Genomic DNA, 22,019 nt, shown 5'->3' with positions numbered 1-22,019 from the left:
TACAGCAACGGGCTCAAACCTAACAGTTGTGAAGACAGTGCAGCCCCAGGCAACGCTCTGTGGTGTTCTGTGGTGCACAGGGGTGCTGGCATCTAACAATGCCTTTTATGTCGTGTGTATTCAAGCACCTTGTCCAGTGAGTCACCTGCAATGGTCCTTCTGTGAGGGTCACCACTGACTGCACCCTCCAGCACAGCTCTTCATCACTGGAACTTTCAGTTCTATATATGCAATTCAAAAACCCAAGTCAGCTAGGAAACTTGAGTAAGACAAAGTCTTTGGCTTCAACAGGAATTTAAGAGACTAGAAATGGGCAAAAATACAATTATAAAATGGGAAGAAAAGTCATTTTTGCCTTTCCATGCTTCCACTTTCCCGAAAGGAGTGGAAAGATCTTTCTTTGACTCATTGCATGGTGCCAATGTGAAGTTACTGTAAACCCAGTCCCTAGCGAGCCAGGAGAGCCCTGGTGGGGATTATCGAGGTTTTAGTAACTTACAAACAGTCCCTGCCCGGGGGCTCCCTTCTAGTAGAAAAGGGATTCTGAGGTGCACTGTTCTCACTGCACTTGTATTAATGATACTGTCCCCAGCCAAAGCCACACAGTGATGACGCGTTAAAGTTCTTTTAAAAAATAACGCCATTTGACTACTCACAGAACAGTTTTAAAGATTTAGAACCTAAGACCAAAAAAAAAAAGTCATACAAGGAAATAGTGACCAGAGGGTGGAGGGAAGGTGGGGTAGAAAGGGAGAACCGATTACAAGGATCTACATATAACCTCCTCCCTGGGGGATGGACAACAGAAAAGTGGGTGAAGGGAGACATCAGACAGTGAAAGACATGACAAAATAATAATTTATAAATTATCAAGGGTTCATGGGGGGAGGGAAGGGGAAAAATGAGCTGATACCAAGGGCTCAAGCAGAAAGCAGATGTTTTGAGAATGATGATGGCAACAAATGTACAAATGTGCTTGACACAATACATGGGTGTATGGATAGTGGTAAGAGTTGTACAAGCCTCCAGTAAAATGATTGGGAAAAAAAAGAAATAGTGACTAATTTTCTTTAAGAAATTTGAGAGCAAACAAACTATTATTATTATTATTATTAAATATCTCTGAGAAATTAGGGGGAGGGTTAAAAGCAACAACCACAGTTACAACATACATGGCTTGAGGAGACCAGCCTTAAACTGAGAATGAAAGGGAAAGCAAAGTTCAAGATGCAGTCCTTTCTAAAAGCAAATGCTGGGGCTGCTTTGCTACAGCATCATCCCAGGACACGGGAGGCTGTGCCACTACCAAACCCTGGGCTGTCCAGGGCAGACGGGTGCAAGCGAAGAGGTGGGGCCCTGCAGGCAGCAGAAAGCCACCCACAAATAAACCAAAGCTCACTACCACTGAGACCTAACCAGGCACAGCAAATCACAGAGATTAAGTTGCTCCAAAGGATAAAGGCAGTTGCTCCCCACTAGAGGACTGGGTTCAGAGGGCTCTTCTCAAGAAGTGTCACTCCCATCCTACCCCCATGCCCACAGAAGACAGGTATGCTGAGGCTGTGGGGACGGCGATCATACACCTACCCAATCAACTGATGACTTACACTTGAGACACAAACCACGATTAGACATCAGTTATAACTAACTTAGGGAGACGCACAGGGAAGCCTCCCTAAGATTCCAGATTCAATCCTGGAAGTGTTTCTGAAATGTCCAAACAAAATCAGTAAGATTTTCTTCACAAGAGGGGAAATTAGAAGGAAAAATCGTGATTAAAAATTTACAAGTATTCTGATTATTAGACACTTGTGAAAAAGGGTCTTTGTCATGACCAACGTGAGTGTGGGGTGCCCACAGGAGAAGCTGCTCTCCCCTTCAAACACGGGCCCTGGTTTCCTCACCTGGGACCAAGATGGAGCGACAGCTACACAGCATGTGTACGAGTGCTACTGGGCCAGGGACAATCTCTCCATCTTGACTGCTTGAAGACACGGATTGGGTAAAATGGTCATCAATGGGGGGGAATCACTTCTTGGGGAAAAAAATCTAGTCTCTTCATTTGGTGAAAACACACCCATGTAAGTAAAGGCAAAACCTTGCAGTGGCAGCTGTACGGACTGACCTGTGTCCTGCGAAGAAGTCCTGACCCCTGCATACTTGTGAGTGTGACCTTGCTTGAAAGATGTCCTATTGGAATAGGGCAGGTCCTAATCCTGTATAATTTATCAAGTCAGAAGTAAGCCTAGAGGACAGAATACAATGCCTCCATAGGGTTTCCAAGTCTTTATGGAGGAGGGGCAGCCCCCTCTTTCTCCCACAAAGCAGCTGGTGGGCTTAACAGCCAACCCTGGAGGGCTCCTCCTGGAGGATTCAAACTCACAGCCATGGACATAACAACCCTATAGCGTAGGGCAGAAATGCTCCAGGGAGTTTCCTACACTAACTGTTTATGGGAGCAGAAAGTTTCAAACTACTGACCTTGCAGTTAGCAGCCCAACTCATAACCACTACGCCACCTAGTGGAGGGAAAACCTGACTTGTTCATTCCTCCACTACCACTTTTAAAGATTGCTTCCTATTTTCAGATGACTAGATTGGATCTCCAAGGTTAAATTAACCTGTTCAAGGTCACAGAAAAGATGCACTGGTGGGGGAGGTGGTTGAACACAGGTTCTCTTGGTTCCAAAATGCAGCTCTCTCAGGCATAACAAACTGAAATCTCAGTGCACTCAAACATGTCTTGGAGTGGTTATTTTGCCTGGGAACTAACAATTGCCCGTGACAAAGACAACCATTCTCATTTCCAGAGCCTCCACCTCCTCAGCACACCCCAGCGAGATAGGACAGGTTTCTATGTCCATTAATCTCACTCTACGTGAGCAGCATTCGACACAAAATAACCGCAAATCTGTGCTCCAGTCACCAAATGCCTTTGTTTACAGCAGAGTGTTGGAACATCAGCCTGAAATGGGAAACAAAAGGGACTCCCTCCTCTCACTCCCTCCTGGCTGTCAGAGGGAGGGGCAACTTAATCTCCCAGCATCATCTCCAGTTTTACAACCTGTGTGGTTCCACCCTCTTCTGCCAGGTGCCCTTGTACTACAAGTTCTAGCCTAACTTGTTTTTCCAGTTTTCTGATATTATACACTCACAGATTGCACCCCTTCCCCCCCCCCCACACACACACACACGCCCCTACCCAAGCAAGGGCCATAAAACCACCTCTGGAAAGTTCCTCAGACCTTCCTCCACCTCTGATTGCTAGAAGGCAGAGGTCCCAGTGACAGGAATAAAGAGATCCTGGGCCAGGTGTGAGGAAGTCTGATGAGTTGATTGGATGGCCCCGAAGATCTAGCAAACTGCTGCCTGTTACTCACAGGGGAACAGTAATAAGAGGCAGCCCCCCTTCACCTCTTCTGGAATGTCTAACTGAAGTACAACTCTTACTGGCCCTTTAATGTTATGTAAATTTGCTTGGAAATGATTGGACCAACCTTTACTTGCAAAAACTCAGCACAACCACCTTTATGTGCTGCCCTTGCAGCAGTGGAAAATGCTTCAAGCCTTGTCTTAAAGGGAGGCTGGAAACAAACAGCACATACTTGGTCTGACTAACCTAGCAATTCTTTGTGTAAAGAATTCGACTTTTAAAAATCATTTTATTGTGAACTCTTACAGATATTATAACAGTCCATAATTCAATTAGATCAAGCAGAATTGTACAATTGCTACTACCATTAGTTTCAAAACATTTTCTTCTTGAACTCTTTGATATCAGTTCCCCTTTATCCCCTCCCACACCACCCTACCACCCAGGAACCCTTGTTAATATATATATATGGATATATATAGATATGTATGTATCTGCTGCCTTAATAATCTGTTATTGACCCCCTCACCCCGGGGTTATACAGTCATCATTGTTATCAGCTCCTCCTACCTCCCCCACCTCTTCCCATGCCCTCAGGGAATCATTATTCCCATTACTGTTTCTTGGTTTTCGTGCATGAAATAACTTAATTATACAAATGAACATACGTAGGTCGAAACAGATTAATGGGGTAAATAAAAAATTAGAAAATAGAGGAAATATTAAAGAATTAGAGGATAGTTCCGAGTTTCATCAATGCTATATTGCACCCTGGGTTTATTATCCTTTCCATGAGGTCATTCTGTGAGGGACTGTCGAATTCTTACAAGTGGGTTTTGGGTCTCCACTTTGTCCACGCTCCTTCACGTTAATTTGACTGTTTTTGAAAACCTACCAATTCTTAAAGTCACAGCTGGGAATGGTTCTCATTTGGAACCCACGGGCTTCCCACCTGTTTATACTTGCAGAGTTCAATTCTGAGACTCCCAAGAGTCCACGAGCTCATAGAGCTTTGGGAGCACACATACTCAGTGAGGTTTGAACCTTGCCACTGGTGACTGCATTCAAAGCCCCCCACTAAACAAATAAAAAACCTAGTGAATACTATTGTGTAAGTCTTTTCATTGCTGGGCTTCCAGTTGGTTCAGTCTGGCTTGACCCCCAGCTGAGAATTTGGATTCCATCCCAGAAATAGGAGTCAGAATCTACATTTAACAAGAGCCACCTGGGGAATGTATACACCTCCCCCAATTAGGGGGAATTTCAGCTGGGGCAAATGGGCATAACATTAAAAGGCCAACCATGAGCTGTCCCTAAGCCAGGCGAAACCTGGAAGTGCCTGCACTGCACTTCAGCTGCTTCCACCAGAGCTCTGCAACAGGTGCACCGGTGACTGACGAGGCAGAGCCATGGAGCTGAGCTACTAACCCCTCGTGGGGTTTTTAATCCCTTCCATTGGTCCCAGTCTGTTCACATGATAATGTTCTAACAACAAAAAAACCCATTGTAGCCAAGTGGACCCAAATCACTGCAACCTAACAGGGCAACAGAATGCCCCACAGGCTTTCCAGGGCAGTCATCTTTGGGAAGCGGGTGCCACGTCCTTCTTCGCAACAGGTCTGACGGATGTGTACCCGAACCCCAAAGGAGCTGGGTCGGTGACGTAGTCACTGCCGGGGGAGTCTACAGATCTGAGCCTCGCAATATGCAGCCATACAGCAGCAGCAGCAGCAGCAAGAGCGCCTGAGGGCTGTTTTGAAATATAAATTCTCAGGATCCATCTGCTAAACCTGAAACTCCAGTGTTGGGGCCCAGAAATCTGCCGTAAGGAGTCCCCTTGAAGGTGCCAATGCCCACTAAGGTTTGAGAACCACTGACCTCCTGCACAATTCTCCTCCCATTGACTGCGACTTGTTTAGACCCCCCCACTCACTCACGGCCAACCTCGAGTCAACTCATCATGACCCTGTAGGGCAGGGTAGCACTGTAACACTGGTTACTCTTCACTGGGATCGAAAGCCCATCTGTCTCCCAAGGAGCGCCTGGTGGTTTCTAACTTTGGACCTTGCTGTTAACAGCCAACTCATTGAAACCACTAGACTGTAGTTAATTTAAAACACACTCTCATACTGGAAACCTAGGAATCTCTGCTTTCAGAAAGCCATAGGGGACCCTCAGCAGGTCTAGCACTCACTCCACCACACCTCCCATTACAGAACTCCCAGTCGGCCCTCCTCTGGTCTGCCTTTCCAGGTGGAGCTGGGAAAGCCGGGTCCAACTCTGCTGAATAGGGCACTTGTTCCATCGGAGGTCACAGATCATTTTCTCTAGGGGTGAGACTTTTTAGTATTAGAGAATGCTTTTAGTGGTTGAAATTAAAAGGCCAATTTACATTGCACCAGATACCTAAGGTGAGTTATCACCATAGTTCCCAGTCCCAGCCACCTACCCCAATCAAACCAGTCTCCTCCCTCCTGTGTACAAAGGGAGATAATGAGTAGGGAGGGCCTACAGCCTTAACACTTGTTCTCACTGTAAACCTGGGGCAGAATGCAGACGATGTAGATCAAATAAACCAAAAGCAACATTAATTGTACTTGCATTTTTTAGGTAGCCTTTATAATTGCAAACAGTAACAATTAGTAACCTAGCTAAAATTTACTGGAGGGAACACTAGTGGGGAAGTGGATTATTTATTGGGTTGCTAATCACAAGGTCAGCAGTTCAAAAACCCCAGCCATTCTGTAGGAGACAGATGAGGCTTCCTACTTCTGTAAAGTTCCAGTCTCAGAAACCCATGGGGGCAGTTCTACCCTATCCTATAAGGTCACTATGAGTTGGAATTGACCTGATGGCAGAGTCCTTTTTGTTTTGTTTTTTAAGAAGTTCATTGGGCAATGTGTACTGTGGATAAAACTTGTACCTTCCCATTTACAGATGAGGCACTATTAAGTGAACAGACAGCACTTCATCAGAACCCAAGACAACCAAAAATTCATACCCAAGGCTGAGCACAAAGGACGGGGCCCTGAGGGCACACTCATAGACCCTGGCTTTCTCTACACACAGCCAGCTGTCTTCACCAACTCTTTGATAGGTAAATACTGGGATTTTACTGGCAAAGAAACTGAGGTTTCATGGGAGGGAGGGAGGGGGAGGGAGAGGGAGAGGGAGAGGGAGAGGGAGAGAGAGAGAGAGAGAGAGAGAGAGAGAGAGAGAGAGAGAGAGAGAGAGAGAGAGAGAGAGAGAGAGAGAGAGAGAGAGAATATGTACAAAATCTGGCCGTAGTCCCGGGTCATATCTGAGACAAATTACTGAAAGCCTCCACACATCAGTTTCTGCCCTTCAATAGAAAGTACCCACCCTGTAAGGGCTGCAGGTAGCTATATTATATATATATATAGAATGACTGACCTCTAATGACTACTTAGGAAATGGTGGCCAGTAGCTTTCGCTCAGAGTGATTTTTAAAATGTTAGCTTTGCTGCCCCAAGTTGTCAAAGCAGATCGGCCTGGTGAGCGGCACTGAAACGAGCAGTGAACCAGGATGGTCTAAACGCCTCGCACTGGCCCATAGGACCACAGCAAGCCACCGACCTGGCAATAGGCCCACGGCACACATGTTCCACTTCCTCGCAGGGGAGGCAGCGGGATGATCTCACTCACCCCACGGCCCCAGCCACGCTGCCCTCAGTCTTCCCTTGGACTTTGCCAAAGCCTAATCGAAAGGCAGCGCAGCCACAGAAGCCCCTGAAACCCAAGCTTCTCAGCTTTCAAGTTACCTCGCCAGAATGAGGCAGATATTAATCAGGATTAATCTGAAGTACACAAGGCTGGCTATCAACTCTTACTATTTACTGTGAGTGTTTGCTTTTCCAAAAGCAGGCTTGGGTTAAAAGTATTTACTGTAGGGAAGATAAGTATGCATGCTTCACTTTTATGGCCTTCTAGAAATGCAGGTGGGGAGAGGGGAATCTGATCACAAATATTAACATGGGATATCGGTCCTCGTGGAATAAAGGGTGCTAGCCCTCACGGCTGACTAGCTCCACCAATGGCATGCTAAGTGGGTGGGCAGAACACGGTTTCTTGGACCAGAGCCCCATGTCCTTGTAAGAGGCCAAGTCCAGGCAGTGGCAGGAAGGGGCGGGAGCCCCATCACACCCTCCTGGAAGGAACCAGCAGAGTCCTAAGGGGGCAGGGCAGAGGCAGGCACATTCAGTTCAGAGCTGCTCACAAAGTCATGCTAAGTTAGTGAGTTTCACCTTGGATTTAAAGCTGCTGAGATGATCACCTCAAAAACACGGGGCAGCTATGACAAACGCATACAGCCCGGCACGCTTCCTCTGAAACCACCCTCCCGTTCTGTACAGCAGTGAGAACTGCCAGGGGCCACCGGTCTGCCCTCAAGTGGGTGGCAACCTGGTCCAGGCTGAGCCAAACAGTGTCTCTTCCCCAGACTAGTCATCGATAAAGTGACAGAGAAAATATTGAAGAAGCTGGGCTACGTGAGGAATGTAGCATCAGGATTGGAGAAAGGCTTAACAACCTGTGATGTACAGATGGCACAGCTTTGTTGAAAGTGAGGAGGATAGCAGGTACTTGCTGATGGAGCTCGAGGACTGCAGCTTTCAGGATTGGATTACAACTCAATGTCAGACCAAAGGCTTCACAACTGGACCAATAGGTAACGTCACTGGACCAACAATCAATGCTCATGGAAGCAGCAATCAAGAGACCAAAAGATGTGTTGCATCGGGTGAATCTGCTGCCCAGGACCTCTTTAAAGAGTTCAAATGCAAAGGTGTTACTGTGAAGGCTAAGGAGTGCCTGACCCAAGCCATAGCGTTTTCAACTGCCTCATATTCATGTGAAACTTGCTGACACTGAACTTGGAAGGCTGAAATAAAATTGATGCATTTCAATTGTGGTGCTGGAGAAGATTGAAAGTGCCACTGATTGTTAAAAGGACAAATCTGTCAATGAAGAAGTATGGCCAGGCTCCTTAGAAGCAAGGATAGCTAAAAAACAAACAAAACAAAAAAAGAAGCAAGGATAGCTACACTTGTCTTCCAGATTTTGGACATATTGTCCGGAGAGACCAGTGTCTGGAGAAGGACAACGTACTTGGGAAAAGTGGAGGGGCATTGAAAAAGAGGAAGTCTCTCAATGAAATGGATTGACACAGTGGCAGTAACAATGTGATCAAGCACATGAATCATTGTGAGGGCAGTGTTTTGTTCTATTGTGCATAGAGTCAATATGGGTCAGAACCAATTAGACTGCCCCTAACAACAACATAACAGCAGGTGTCTCATCTTCCCTGGGAAAAAATGAAAGCCTACTGTGGTACAGTTGAGTTAGTTGGTATAGCTCTTCTATCCATAGTCTATGCAACGCCCACCAAATGACTAGGTGGGAGCATCCAAATAAAGCGTATGGGACTCTAAGATGGGAACAGATCAGTTTTGTCATTCTGCTGGGTAGAAAGTGAGTCATTTCAGAAGCAGGAACAGAGAATTTCATGACTATCCAGAAGAGCTATAAAAAGACCCTATGATACACACACACACACACACACAATGAAATACTGTGCATTGCAGCCAAACAATGATGAAATCACAGAACACATCATGACATGAAGGATGGAGACTACTGTGCTGAGGGAAGTTAGTCAATCACAGGAGGGCAACTATTGTATGAGACCACTACTGTACGGATAACACCAAGGTCAAGACTTGTACAGCAAAGGGAGCAGGCTTTGGAGGCTCCCCTGAGTTGGGGGGGGGGCATGGGTGGGAAGATGAAGCAAAGAACTAGAAGGTGAGCAGGTATGACTTGGGTTAAAGAAGGATGCACGCCCATAAGAGGAAGAGAAATCGAGGGGGGAGGGTGGGACTGAATGATGGAGTTACTAATGAGAAGTTTGAACTGCTGATTGCTGAGCTGATGGTCTGAAATGACACCTCCCCCACCTAACTCCCAATAACAAGTTCCTCTTCTCTCCCCTACCCCCCACCCCCAAAAGAAGAAGAAATGCCATGAAAGGACCACAGCCAAGATCTCTGAATAGAACAGTGGTGGTGGTAGCCCGATGGCAGAAGCAGTGCTGAGACCCTGAAACAGGCTGGGCTTCCCAGCCCACCGAAGAAGTACAGCAGAGTGCTTCTAACAGGAGGCCAGCTTGCAGAGTAAGGTACCCTCGGGAACATATCCGTCTGTTCTAAAGGAGCGTGAAACACTTGCCCGAGCAGGAGGGCATGTGGCTGAGGCCAAGGACCAAAGAGAGACAAGGCTGTAGGTATAGCTGAGAAGAGGCACTGCAAATTAAAAAACCGTATCCTAACATTTCTGATCCTGACCTGTAACCTGTTACCTTCCTGAGACCCCTCATATCACGAGTACTTGGATTCCGTGTGGCCACAGCAAGAGACTATCAAACCTGCAGCAGCAAAGTAGAGTGCCACAGGAGGGAGAGTCCGTGTCCGGATAGGGTCGGGAACATTGGAGGGTGGAGGTGTGTCTGATCTCACAGGAATGTGGAGTTGAATTCTCCTTCCCCTAGTTAAATGGGAGGAGGTTGGCCATGGCCCTGACCCCATCTGGGCACTACCCAAGAAGAAATGATGAGAAAGCAAGTCCGAACAGCTTGTCAGGGACCATTTCTAGTGGTTCCTAATGTGCAGCCACATCCCTGTCTCCCACAGCTACGTGGTTCCAACTCCTTCTAGGACTTCATGAGCCACTTCCACAACTCCTACCAAAACATTTCACTGTTTACCTAAGCTCAAAGGTTCTGTCTGTGTCACTAGTAAGTAAGAAAAGTCTCCACAACATCGCGATTCTCCTTTGTACCCAACTGTTTTCCTTGCGGTGTCCCTGAAAGGCAGACAGCCATAGTTTGGCGATCTCATCCATTTCCCCATGTGCAACTGATCAGCCTGGAAAGGCACACAAAATGTCATTACCCTGCCTGGTAGATGAGACTGCAGAAAGACTGGAGTTAAAAGTCTTTTGCGTCCCCGTCCTATAGGGTCACTATGCGTCAAAATTGACTTGATGGCAATGAATTTGGGTTTGGGTTGTGTGGATGAGGAACTATAAAGATCCAAGGAGAAGCTGTTGGCCAAGACAAACCCACAGCTGTGAGGTCCAGTGGTGCCGCCACTGTACCAAGCACACCCTCTTCAAAACAGCCTTCCTTGAGGTAACCGTGGGTTAAAGAGAGCATCGTGCAGCAGTGTAAAGTGACAAGAAGAGTGGTAACTTTAGAACCAACAGCCTGGTGCTCCAACTCCCTAACGTGCTGCTCCTCCCAGCAGGAGTAGAAACGATCCACATTACAAGAGTTAGCACATAGAGAGTGGAAGAAAAGCGAGCGCCAACCGTTTGATCAGGCTGGCTAGCTAGCTCACAGTGAAAATTTGCAAGGAAGGGGGTCTCTTCTGCCCACAGTGATGCAGGAACCCAGCAGGGCCCAATGGGCTGGACTGTACATAGTGAAGCATCTGAGCGGAATAGAAGGCAGGAGCATTTGAAAATATTGGCTCCAATCAGCACTGCCCTAGTCAGTGGGTCCCCAACACTGGGAAGCCCTGCAGGCATACAATCACGACAAAAGGAAGGGCAGGGAGCTCTACCATCTTACCTAGAAAGGAAGGGGGTAGGGAGGCACTTTGGCTTGTCATACCTATAGCAGGTTAGTCATCTGTAAACAGTACACAAATGGTCATGCAATAGATTACGCTATCTCAGAACCGAGCCTCACAGCAGTTGACCTTTACCCATCAAAGCCTTTGCGAGAGTCAAGAGCATCTGAGAAACTGGCTGAATTTTGCCAACTCAGCAACTGCCGAGAGGGGGTGGTGTGTGTAGAAAAAGTAGACACACACAGACATGTAAAGTCTTACAGGTAACATGAGTATCTGATCAGGAAATACATAAATTAAGGCATGAGCGAGGTACACATGTGCTAGATTGATCTAATAAGACCAAGTGAGATTAGAAATGAGTAATATCTGGTGAACAGATGGTACAATCTTACAATGTTGGACCTTCATGAACCCTATGTCCCAGCCCTGCTTGCTCAGAGTGAGGCCTCTAAGCACTTGCTGATAGGAAGCAGCAGTCAGAATATCAAAAGACACATTGCACTAGGTCAATCTGCTGCATGAGACCAAGTCTAGAGTATCGAAAAGCAAGGATGTTACTTTGAGGACTAAGGTGTGTGTAACTCACGACATGTGCATTACATCATATGCATGTACAAGTTGGACACTGAGTAAGGAAGACTCTAGAAGAATCAAAGCAACTGTGCTGGAGAATATTGACAGTGCTACGGACTACTGAAAGGACAGACTGATCTTATTGGAAGAAGTGAGACCAAAGAGCTCCTTAGAAGCAAGGATGGCAACACTTTCCTCTTACATACTTTGTACATATGTCAGGAGAGACCAGTCCCTAGAGAAGACATCATGTTTGATAAAGTGGAGGGGTGGCAAAAAAGAGAAAGGGCCAATAAGATCACAGTGGCTGCATCCAAGGGCTCAGACATAAGAACAATTGTGAAGACGGCACAGGGCCGCGCACTGTTTGTTCTGTGGTGCAAAGGGTCGCAATGGGTCATTGCCGACTTGATGGTGCCTAACAACATGTCCCAGGAGTTCCACCCTTAGATATACAAGGGGGCTTCAAACGTGCATCTTTTAACGCTATGTTTCTATGAACTTTTGCTTTTGCACAAAGAGCCCTAGCCCTGTGGTTATGCATAGGGCTGCGAACCATAAGGTCAGCAGTTCAAATCCACTGGCTGTTCCGCAGGAGAAAGATGGGGCTTTCTTCCCCTATAAAGAGTTGAAGTCTGGGAAACTCACAGTGGTGGTGCTAGCCTGTCCTCTAGGGTCATGAGCTTCGATTTGATGGCAGTGAGATTGCTTTTGCACAGTCTAAGGGGTCCGACACTACAGGACAAGGCTGTCCTGAATGATCCACATCCTGGTCAACAAACTGTTACAAAGTGTTGCAAACTGGAAGATTTGACACTGACAGAGCCAGGAGAACATAAACTGTATTCAGCAAAATGGGTGGATATTTTTGATCTCATGGTAAACGAGAAGGGCAAGTCCCAAGTATTATATGCAGGGACACTTTCTATAAAGTGAAAAACAATAAAAAACACCATTTATCCATGAACTTTTTAAAGCTCCCTCACATATTCAAGAAAACCTTTTTTTGCAAATCTAGAGGGTTGAACACAAAGAAACACAGGAAACACGAAGAAAAAGATGGGAAATGGTACAGAATGAAAACAAACTTAAAAACTATAAACTGGGGAGGGAGGGGAAAAATGAGGACCTGATGCCAGGGGCTTAGGTGGAGAGCAAATGTTTTGAGAATGATGAGGGCAATGAATGTACAAAAGTGCTTTACACAATTGATGCATGTATGGATTGTGATAAGAGTTGTATGAGCCCCTAATAAAATGATTTAAAAAAAACTATAAACAAAGAAAAAGGACCAGCAAATGTGGGATGCAACTATGAAAAGCCTTCAAAAACTTCAAGGAAAAACGAATGAAAAAATAATGGAATTCCCCTACAAACCTGTAGAAGCTCCCCTCAAACGGACAATATGTAAGGCAAAATGCAATTGTCATCAAATGAAAAAACCATGAACTCTAAAGAAATGAAATCTCAAGTGACTTAAGAATACAAACAGCAGATAAGCCCCAACCCAAACAAACCCATTGCTGTCAAATCCACCTCACAGTGTCCCTCCCTACGGGGCAGAGCGGAACTGCTCCCAGGCTGCCTCGGTGGTCCTTCATGGAGGTGTGCGGCCACATCTTCCTCCCTTGGCTTTTGTTTAGCAGCAGAGTGCTTAAACACTGTGCCACCAGGGCTCCTCGAGTAGCAGGCAACATAACTTAATCTCAAATTTAGGAGCCCTAGAGATACATGGGTTACATGTTGGGCTGCTAACTGCAAGATCTGCAGCTCAGGCCCACCAACCAACCGCAACAGAGGAGAAATACCAGGCTTTCTACTCCTGTAAAGATGGACAGTCTCGGAAACCCACAGGGGCAGTTCTACTATGGCCTGTAAGGTCACTATGATCCGGAGTCAACTCGATGGAACTGAAATGAGAACCTCAATTTATATATTTATTTTTTTAAGTTAGAATGAAACCCAATAAGCGACTTAACCATAAAAATAAGTAAATAATAAAAAATAAGTAAATAAAATTAAACCTAATTTTCACCTATCAGATTTACAGAAATCACATATTTATAATATCTGAGTAGGAAAAGGTGTTGCTGGAAAATAAAGCACTCTCATCTACCATCACTGAGGACATAGTTTTAGATGCATGCACTCAATGCCACTTCTGGAAAGGGATTTTATATAAATAACAGCAAGAGTGCAAAACAAGACATAGAATGCTCACTGCCGAGGGTGGGTTGGAAAAGGGAAACCGATTACAAGGATCTACATGTGACCTCCTCCCTGGGGGACGGACAGCAGAGAATGGGGGGAGGGAGACGTCAGACAGGGCAAGGTATGGCAAAATAATAATTTATAAATTATCAAGGGTTCTTGAAAGGGGGAGCAGGGAGGGAGGGGGAAAATGAGGAGCTGATGGCAGGGGCTTAAGTGGAGAGCAAATGCTTAGAGAATTATGAGGGCAATGAATGTACAAATGATGTATGTATAGATTGCAATAAGAGTTGTATGAGCCCCTAATAAATGACTAAAAAACATTGGGAGCTATTTGGAAACGAAAAAAGAAAAAGATTTTAAAAAGAATGTTCACTGCCATGCTATCTCGAATTGAAAATCGCTAAAGGTACTCAAAACGTCCGTGAACTGCGGAATGGACGCGGCCTCACCGGCTGTGAAAAGGAGGTAGCTGTGGGTACACTCGTGGACTTGGAAAGATGGTCCCGTGAGTGGTTTCCTCCTTGGCTGGCCCTGGGAGTTCAGTATCCTTCCTCTGCTGGGCGACTGCGGTTCTCCCTCGGTGGTCCCAGAAGTGGCCTGAGACATCTGTGTTTGGTGAACGATTGGCAGACTGTGCGTAAATCCACCGGAGGTACACCCCCGCCCCCCACACCCACGCAGGTGAACAAGCCTCTCCATCGCAGGCCCGGCACCGAGGCGCTTCGCGAGAATGGAGCTACCAGAATCCAGCGGCTGGTGTGGGCGATTAGGGCTTCAGGGTGGGCTTGAGGTTCCAGGGCGTGGCCCTCGGCGCCCTGCAGGAGGGCAGGAAACGTACCAGCTGGGCAGGTACGAAGACAGTAACCTGTGTGCCATCCGCTCCAACAGAGTCACTATCATGTCCAAAGACATCCACATATGGGGGAGCAAGCTTAAATGGAAGGCCATGTTTATGATGTTTTGTGGTAAATTCCATTACACATTTTGGTTTAATTTGTGACTTTGGGGAAGTAAATCGTGTGTAAGATGTTGCATTTGTACGTAAGTCACTCCATCTTTCACTCACATGGCGGAAAGTGACTGTTCACAGGCCCTGGAGTGACACGGTGCTGATCAGCAGAGGGATGGGTGATAGTTCCTGTATGTTAGTGACTTGTGGGGTAGCTACTATGGTGCTAGCGTCGATGATAAATGCGTACAGGGTCCTTTTGCAATAAAAGTCATTATTGTGTTGTAAAAATTTCACAAAACAAGGATATGAGGTACCACAATGTGAGTTTAGAAGGGGGGGGGGAAGCGGTAAATTCATAAATAAATAAAGTAACATAAAAATTAAAAGGGGGTCAAACAGCAAAGCAATGCATACGGTGTCCTCTTTTCTGTTTTCTAAATTAATTTTTAACTGTTTTATTGACATATCATTCACATAGTGTACAATGGTTTAATCATTAGAGTTGTAAAGTCATCACCACAATCAATTTTAGAACATCTTCTTTCTTGTGCTAATCATTATTAGCTCCGCTGCTTTTCCTACCATAACCCTAAGAAACTATTAACCCAGTTGCTATGGATAGATTTACCTATCTTGGATTTCATATAAAAAACATACAAAAACAAACACCAACAACTACAACAAAATAAAACAGAGAAAAACCACAATTGAAAATAAAGCAAAAAATAGATGCATGATCCCAGGTATTTTACAGATAGCATCTCATTGCAATAGCCCAATGAAGTAGGTACTATTACACTCCCATATCAGAGATGGGGAAGTAGAGGCAGAGCTGTGAAAGAACTTCCCAGGATATGGCAGGGCTTGATTATAGCCCAGGTGGTTTTGCCTACCTGGTTACACCCACTCGGCTGTAAGACACATATTTGTGCCTGTGTTTGTATGAAGTCTCGGGTGCGATCAGGTCTAAGATGCAGCACGCACTTTGTTACTAGTTCCGGAGTTAGGAGGAGGAAACGTCACACTAAACACCAATGTCACCAGTTAAGTGCCCAAGTTCAGAAACATTAAAATAGAGGCACAAAGGAGTGTGTCCCTTGGAATGAAGACAAGGATTGTGTAAGGAGAAACAACTAGAAAAAAAATCAAACATATGCTAAATGTTATATATGGTCCCACTGGAAATGGAGGACTTTTTTCACCTTTTTCTTTCTGTGTTTTTCAATATTATTTACAGTTTGTTATAGTAAACTTGTGTTACTTTCATAATAACTTCTTACAAACCACAACAAACTAAAAGACAAATAATCTTTATGTCCATAACGAATGTCTAAATAATGAGACAATAGGGCAATTTTTTCCATATTTCTATGTTTTGAAAACATCTAGTAATATTTAAGGGAAAACACTTAGTAATATTTAAGCAAGACAAAGGGCTGGCAAAAATAAAACAATAAAGCAATATACTTAATTTATACAAAGATCGTTTTAAAAGACAAAAATCCCAATTAGGAAATAAACAAGAAAACAAACATTTAGCATATATGTTTGAGGCCGTATTAAGAAAAGATAGCATCTGAAAACTTAATTGAAAAACCAAAAAGCACTTACAATGTTGATACGGTTAGTAGAAAAACTTGAATGAGTATTTGACTACATTAGGTAAACAGTTAAGGTGTACAAACATGGTTTGTTTGTTTTACAAAGGATGAAACATCCAGAAAGTAGAAAAGACAAAAAAAATAATAAAACCCACCTAGTAACCAGGGGGGAAATCCCTGTGCTGGGAATGGAATGAGACAGCTCAAGGTAAAGCTCAGAAGCGCCAGGGCCTCTCTCTGGGTGCTACGATCCATTTGGTAAAATATTGCATTTCCAGAGCTTCCCCAGTTAGTAGAGTGGGAGTACATGACGACGAAGCAAGCAATCGTTCCTCTGGAACGTTTTTCTTTCACCTCTTCAAGAGCTCACTGTTAGCTATACAGGCAGTACCTTGACTTGGTTTCTTCCAGTTAGTAGAACTCAAATTTTCATTCCCCATTTAGCACAGTTATCTCTTAATTAATTAAATAGTAATTCTTAATATTTTTAAGTGCAGACTATTTTTTCCTATTATTTTCCAACATCCTAAAGGAGGAAGAATCACCAGCCCATGCTGCCATCACGGACTTTGGTTACAAACATTGCCGTTTTGGCAGGCACGTCTCTCACGGCCTCTATCAGAGAGAAAATGAGTTAAGAGAACCGTGCCTCCAAGGAGAAACACGAGTAAGAGCCCGTTAGTTAGCTGTTTGAAAACAAAATGAAGGAACAAGAAGGAGAACGTAGTATTGGATTCTGCAGAGCAAACCTGGGCATGGGTGAGGAGAGTGGAAGGAACAGCAAGATCCCAGAACTAAAACCCAACTGAAGGACAGGGAGAAAGAATGAGGCACCAGCCTGTGCCTCAAGTGGCACAGTGGTTAAGTGCTGGGCTTCAACCCAAAAGGTCAGCAGGTGAAACCTCCAGCAGCTCTCCAGAGAACCTCTACCTGCTCCCAGGAAGAGTACAAGCTGGCGGGGGCGGCAGTTCTACTGTGCCCTTCAGGGCTACTCTGCGTCAGAGTCATCTCGATGGGGCACAACAACAGTTAAGTGTAAGGAGCACTAGTGAAACAGAACTTGGCTGCTAACAGAAATGTAAGCAGTTCAAACCCACGATCGGCTCCTCGGGTGGAAGAAGGGGCTCTCTGCTTTAAGATTTACAGCCGTGGAAACCCTACAGGGCAGCTCTACTCTGAGTTTTAGGTTGCTGTGAGTCAGCATTGACTCAGTGGAAATGGAATTTTGTTTTGACTTGTTTTTTAAGTCTCAGACCAAACATGAGTTTGCTCAAAACCATACGTCGGACTGTCAACAGGATATTTCTTTAAATTACACACAATAACTAACATCTATTTAAAACTAGTGAGCAACTAAAGAGTCCACATGAGTAAAAAAAAAAAAGTCCACATGAAATAATGTATTGGTGATGAAGTTCCCAACAATTTGGGGAGGAAGCTTTATAAAAATAGTGTCTTAAAAATTAAAGAGTTCTTTCCGCTCCTTCATCACCACCTCTAGAAATTACTATGCTTATCTTCTGGCCAATTATAAAAAGCATCAGGAACTGATTAAATCTTCATGACAGTAAAAATCAGATGAGAGGCCAGAGTTCACCAGGGCTCATTTATTACTGGCACTGGTCTCCCTTGAGGAGAAAGAGAGAGGGGAGAGAGAGGAGAAGAGAGAGAGGGGAGAATGGGGAGAGAGAGAGGAGAAGAGAGAGGGGAGAGAGGAGGGAGAGAGAAAGAGAGAGTGAGTGAGTGTGTGTGTGGTTTTGTTTTGTTTTTTTCTCCAGGCTCTCGAAACCTTAAGTAAACAAATCCAATAGCTAGTGAAAACTGACACACCCTGAAACTCCCATCGAAACATTTACTTCATAGCTCACAATAGACTGTCCTATTCCTTCTGCAGGTGGCCTTGACTGGAGCTAAAGGTCAGAAAAAAATATCCCGATACCTTCGCACCTTAAAGAACACTGGAACAACCATGAGGGGGACAGGGAAGGGCTTCAAATAAAAGAGCACAACACAGGACCCTCTCCTCAAGTTGCCACACACAACACATCCTTTCTAGGGCAGTTTACTTCTCCTTAACTAACTACAAATGGTTTTACTGACATTTATAGCTCTTCCAAAATCAGACTTCTGAGATGCTGCAGCTAAAGGATCCTTCAAGACTCTCAGTGTCCTTACCCCCTGACCTGACCCATAGCACCCCATCTAAGAAATGGCCTGGGGTCTAAGCTGCCCTCCTCTGGCTACACAAAGGAGGCCTTGAGTCCACCACCTCCCTATCTGCCCAAGGATGATTCTTCGGAGGCAAAGGTCAGACGAGCCTCCACCCTCCCACGGGCTTCCATCACTCTATTCTGAAGGCAACCCTCTCTTCCTGGCCTCCATAAGCCCTTGCAGTGGCCACACACCATGCACAGACAACACTCACAATGATGGGCATTGATTAGGGAAGTGAACAGGTTACAAAATGCTAAGGGCACAGTTATTTTGTCCACAGTGCCTCTCCTCAGGCATGTTGGCTGACACAGCTGTCTCTGGTTCTCGGCCTCAACCAGATGGTCCTTTGGTCTTTGCCCTGCTCACGCCAGTGTTACAAAGCTCGTTTAAACTCAAAACTCAGTGCTATCGAGTCAATTGTAACTCACAGTGACTCCATAGGACAAGGTAGAACTGTGCCTCTGAGTTTCTGAGACTGTAACTCTTTACAAGAGTAGAAAGCTTTATCTTTGTCTCGAGGAACGGCTGTTGGTTTCGAACTGCGGACCTTGTGGTTAGCAGCATAACCACCATGACACCAGGGCTCTTAAACCTCTGTTAGCACTCTGCAAGCCCGCCTCCCACTCAAAGGCACTCAGCAATATCCATTCTAAGGGCTGGGAAGCCTGCTCCCCTGTCTCCTGGTCTAAGTGAGGCTCCTCTGCTTTATCTCAGTCTCAGTGCTCAGCCTTGCCACCTCCACTACTGCAGGCTGGCATCTCACGTGTGCTCACTGGTGGCTCTTCTGTATGGATGGTCATGAGATTCCTGTTCTGCTTCCGAGATGGCTCGCCCTTATACACAGCAGAAGGGCCACACTGCTCAATACCAGACTTACCATCCTCTGTACCTTAAGCTTCGGAATGGCTGGGTGGGAATTCCAAAAACCGCCTACAAGAGGCACACCAAGAATTTCACTTTCCTGCACCATCTTCAGCCCTTCCCACCACCCCCCAGTGGACACAAACAAACCTACCCTGGAACTCCATCCAGGCTTCATGGCCAGAAATGAACCTGGGTAAAGAATCTTATAAAGGCAGGTCCTGAGGATGCCCATACAACATCCTGAGAGTTTCTGAGAAAAAGCCTCGTCTCAAATATCTCTGAAGGCAGTAACAGACTGATTGGGGAGATACTTTGGGGGACCCTCAGGGCATTTGGAAAATCATTAATAGACAGGAAGCCACATTAATAGAATAAACAAAAGAAGAAATTGGTCTACTCTTTCTCTGCTTCACTAAGGTACTTCCTAAGTAACTAGTCCCCGGGGCTGAGCCTACCTTTCTCCATGTAACAAGTTTAAAAGATTTGCCACCTACAACCAATCCCAAAGCACTCGAGCAAATCCTGACGTGAGACGGCTCCCACTGCGGGTAAGTGTGGAATTGAAGCAGCTGCTCAAGCACAGAGCGACCAGAAACTCACAGTCACGGACTCTACTCCATCTCCCAGCGACCCTATGACAGCTCCTGAGGGTTTCCTAGGCTGCGAATCTCTCCAGGAGCAGGCAGCCGCATCGTTCTCCTGCGAAGCAGAGTACTTGGCGGATTTCAGCTGCCAACTGTGCATTCCGCAGCCCGGTCTGCAGCCCACCCCACCACCCGCGTTACCATACCCAAACCAAACCAACCTCACCGCCATCGAATCGGTGCCAACTCACAGCCACCCCAAAGGGCAGGGCAGAACTGCCCCTTGGCGTTTCTGAGACTTTAACTGTTTAAAGGAGTAGAAAGCCCTGTCATTCTCCCATGGAGGGTCTGGTGGTTCAGAGCTGCAGACCTTAGCATAAGCCCGAAGCATAACCATTACACCATCAGGGTATCCACGTGACACAGAGCCTCAAGAAGTGAAAACATGTAACCACACAAACATATGCACCGGAATATTCACAAAAGCATTCTTCAAACTCTCCAAACCAGTAAGCAGAAACAATCAAAGAGGCAGGGCGGCGGAAGGAGCGGCAATTGTTTACATCGGCCAGGTGCTTTCTGCAGCGTGCCTTTAAAAGCAACTTCTTCCTGGAGGGTAGAGGTAAGGGAGGGAAAGGAGGGGAGGAAGGGGACCGACAGTAATGATCGACACAAAACACACACATGTCTTCCCCCCCTACCCACCAGGGGGACAAACGACAGAAACCATGGGGAAGGGAGACCGCATCTGGTGTAAGATATGAAAAATAATAATTTATCAAGGGGTCACAAGGGGGAAAGGGGTGGGAGGGACAAAAGAGGAGATGATACCAAGAGCTCAAATAGAAAGTAAATGTCTACAAAATGATGATGGCAGTCCCTAATAAAATGTAAAAGAAGAAAAGAGAAAAAAATGATTAGGGCAAAGACTGTACAGATGTGCTTTATACAATTGATGTATGTATATGTATGAACTGTGAAAAGAATTGTATGAGCCCCAATAAATTATTAAAAAAATGATGATGGCAACATATGTACAAATATGCTTGATGCAATGGATGTATGGATTGTTATAAGAGCCCCCAATAAAATGATCTTTTAAAAAATAAAGCCACTTCTTCTCAGTGCCTTGGTCCACAGCATGGAAGTGGGAATCTGAATTTTACACTAGTGAGACAATTTCCACATCGTCCACCCTCTTGAAATTCCGTGTGAAAATGCAGGCAACTTCTTTTGCAACACACATAAACCCTCTTGGGCGCAAAGCTTAAGAACGCACTAAAAGGAGGAAGAAACCCAGGAACTTTTTATTAAAAAAAAAAAAGACGGAAAGCTTGGGGATTTTTTTCGCACTTACCCACTCCTCGACATTGGGGGGCTGCTCATCAAAGACACGCTCCTTGTCCCACAGAATATTCGACTTGTCATAGCGGTCTATCTTTCCCCGAGTTCTCACGGCAAAGAAAATGATCAGTGCGAAAGCCACAATCACCACGAACCCCAGCACAATGGCAATGGCCTGAAAGGCAATGAGAGGTATCGACAACATTACCTATGATTTACTTATCCCAATCGATCCTATATAAATTATTAGACTCTATCATCTGAGGCCTGCCTCTAAATACCTATGGTTTAATTCATATAAAATGAAATCAAATGATAACATTTTAGAACTATCATAAAATCTGCCTAAGGCTGATTTTATGATACCCACACCAACTGGGCTAAGGCTAGCTATACACAAACACTCATCAATTCAATCCTTAGCAGATGCGTCAAGTTAAGCAACACCAAGCTTTTTCAAATATAACGCACCCTCAAAAATAACACACACATGGGAGCTTAACATGTAACAAATGCAAAAAAAAGTTTTGAAAATGTTCTCTCAGTCGTTTAAAATAACTTAAAAATTAGCCATGTTTATAATCTAGTTCGTTTTAATAGTAGGGCTTTGTACCAGTTAGATCCCTTGCTGGAATTTGCCCTTTCCAT

The 22,019-nt window shown here is 45.2% G+C and overlaps 1 protein-coding gene across 2 annotated transcripts in view; it reads right to left on the bottom strand.

The window, feature by feature from the left end:
- OCLN (occludin) overlaps positions 1-22,019 on the bottom strand; it is a 52,785-nt gene that overhangs the window by 20,601 nt on the left and 10,165 nt on the right. The window contains exon 3 of one of the 2 annotated variants that reach the window (XM_075543038.1): positions 21,385-21,546. The exons of the other annotated variant lie outside the window; for it this stretch is intronic. Coding sequence (XP_075399153.1) covers positions 21,385-21,546 — 162 coding nt within the window. The remainder of the gene's footprint in view (positions 1-21,384; positions 21,547-22,019) is intronic. 2 annotated transcript variants of the gene reach the window in all.

This window comes from Tenrec ecaudatus, chromosome 2 (genome assembly GCF_050624435.1).
Source record: "Tenrec ecaudatus isolate mTenEca1 chromosome 2, mTenEca1.hap1, whole genome shotgun sequence".
In the NCBI taxonomy this organism is placed as follows: Eukaryota; Metazoa; Chordata; class Mammalia; order Afrosoricida; family Tenrecidae; genus Tenrec; species Tenrec ecaudatus.
Note: the sequence above shows the minus strand (reverse complement) of the source record. Positions and strands in the feature narration are given on the sequence as shown.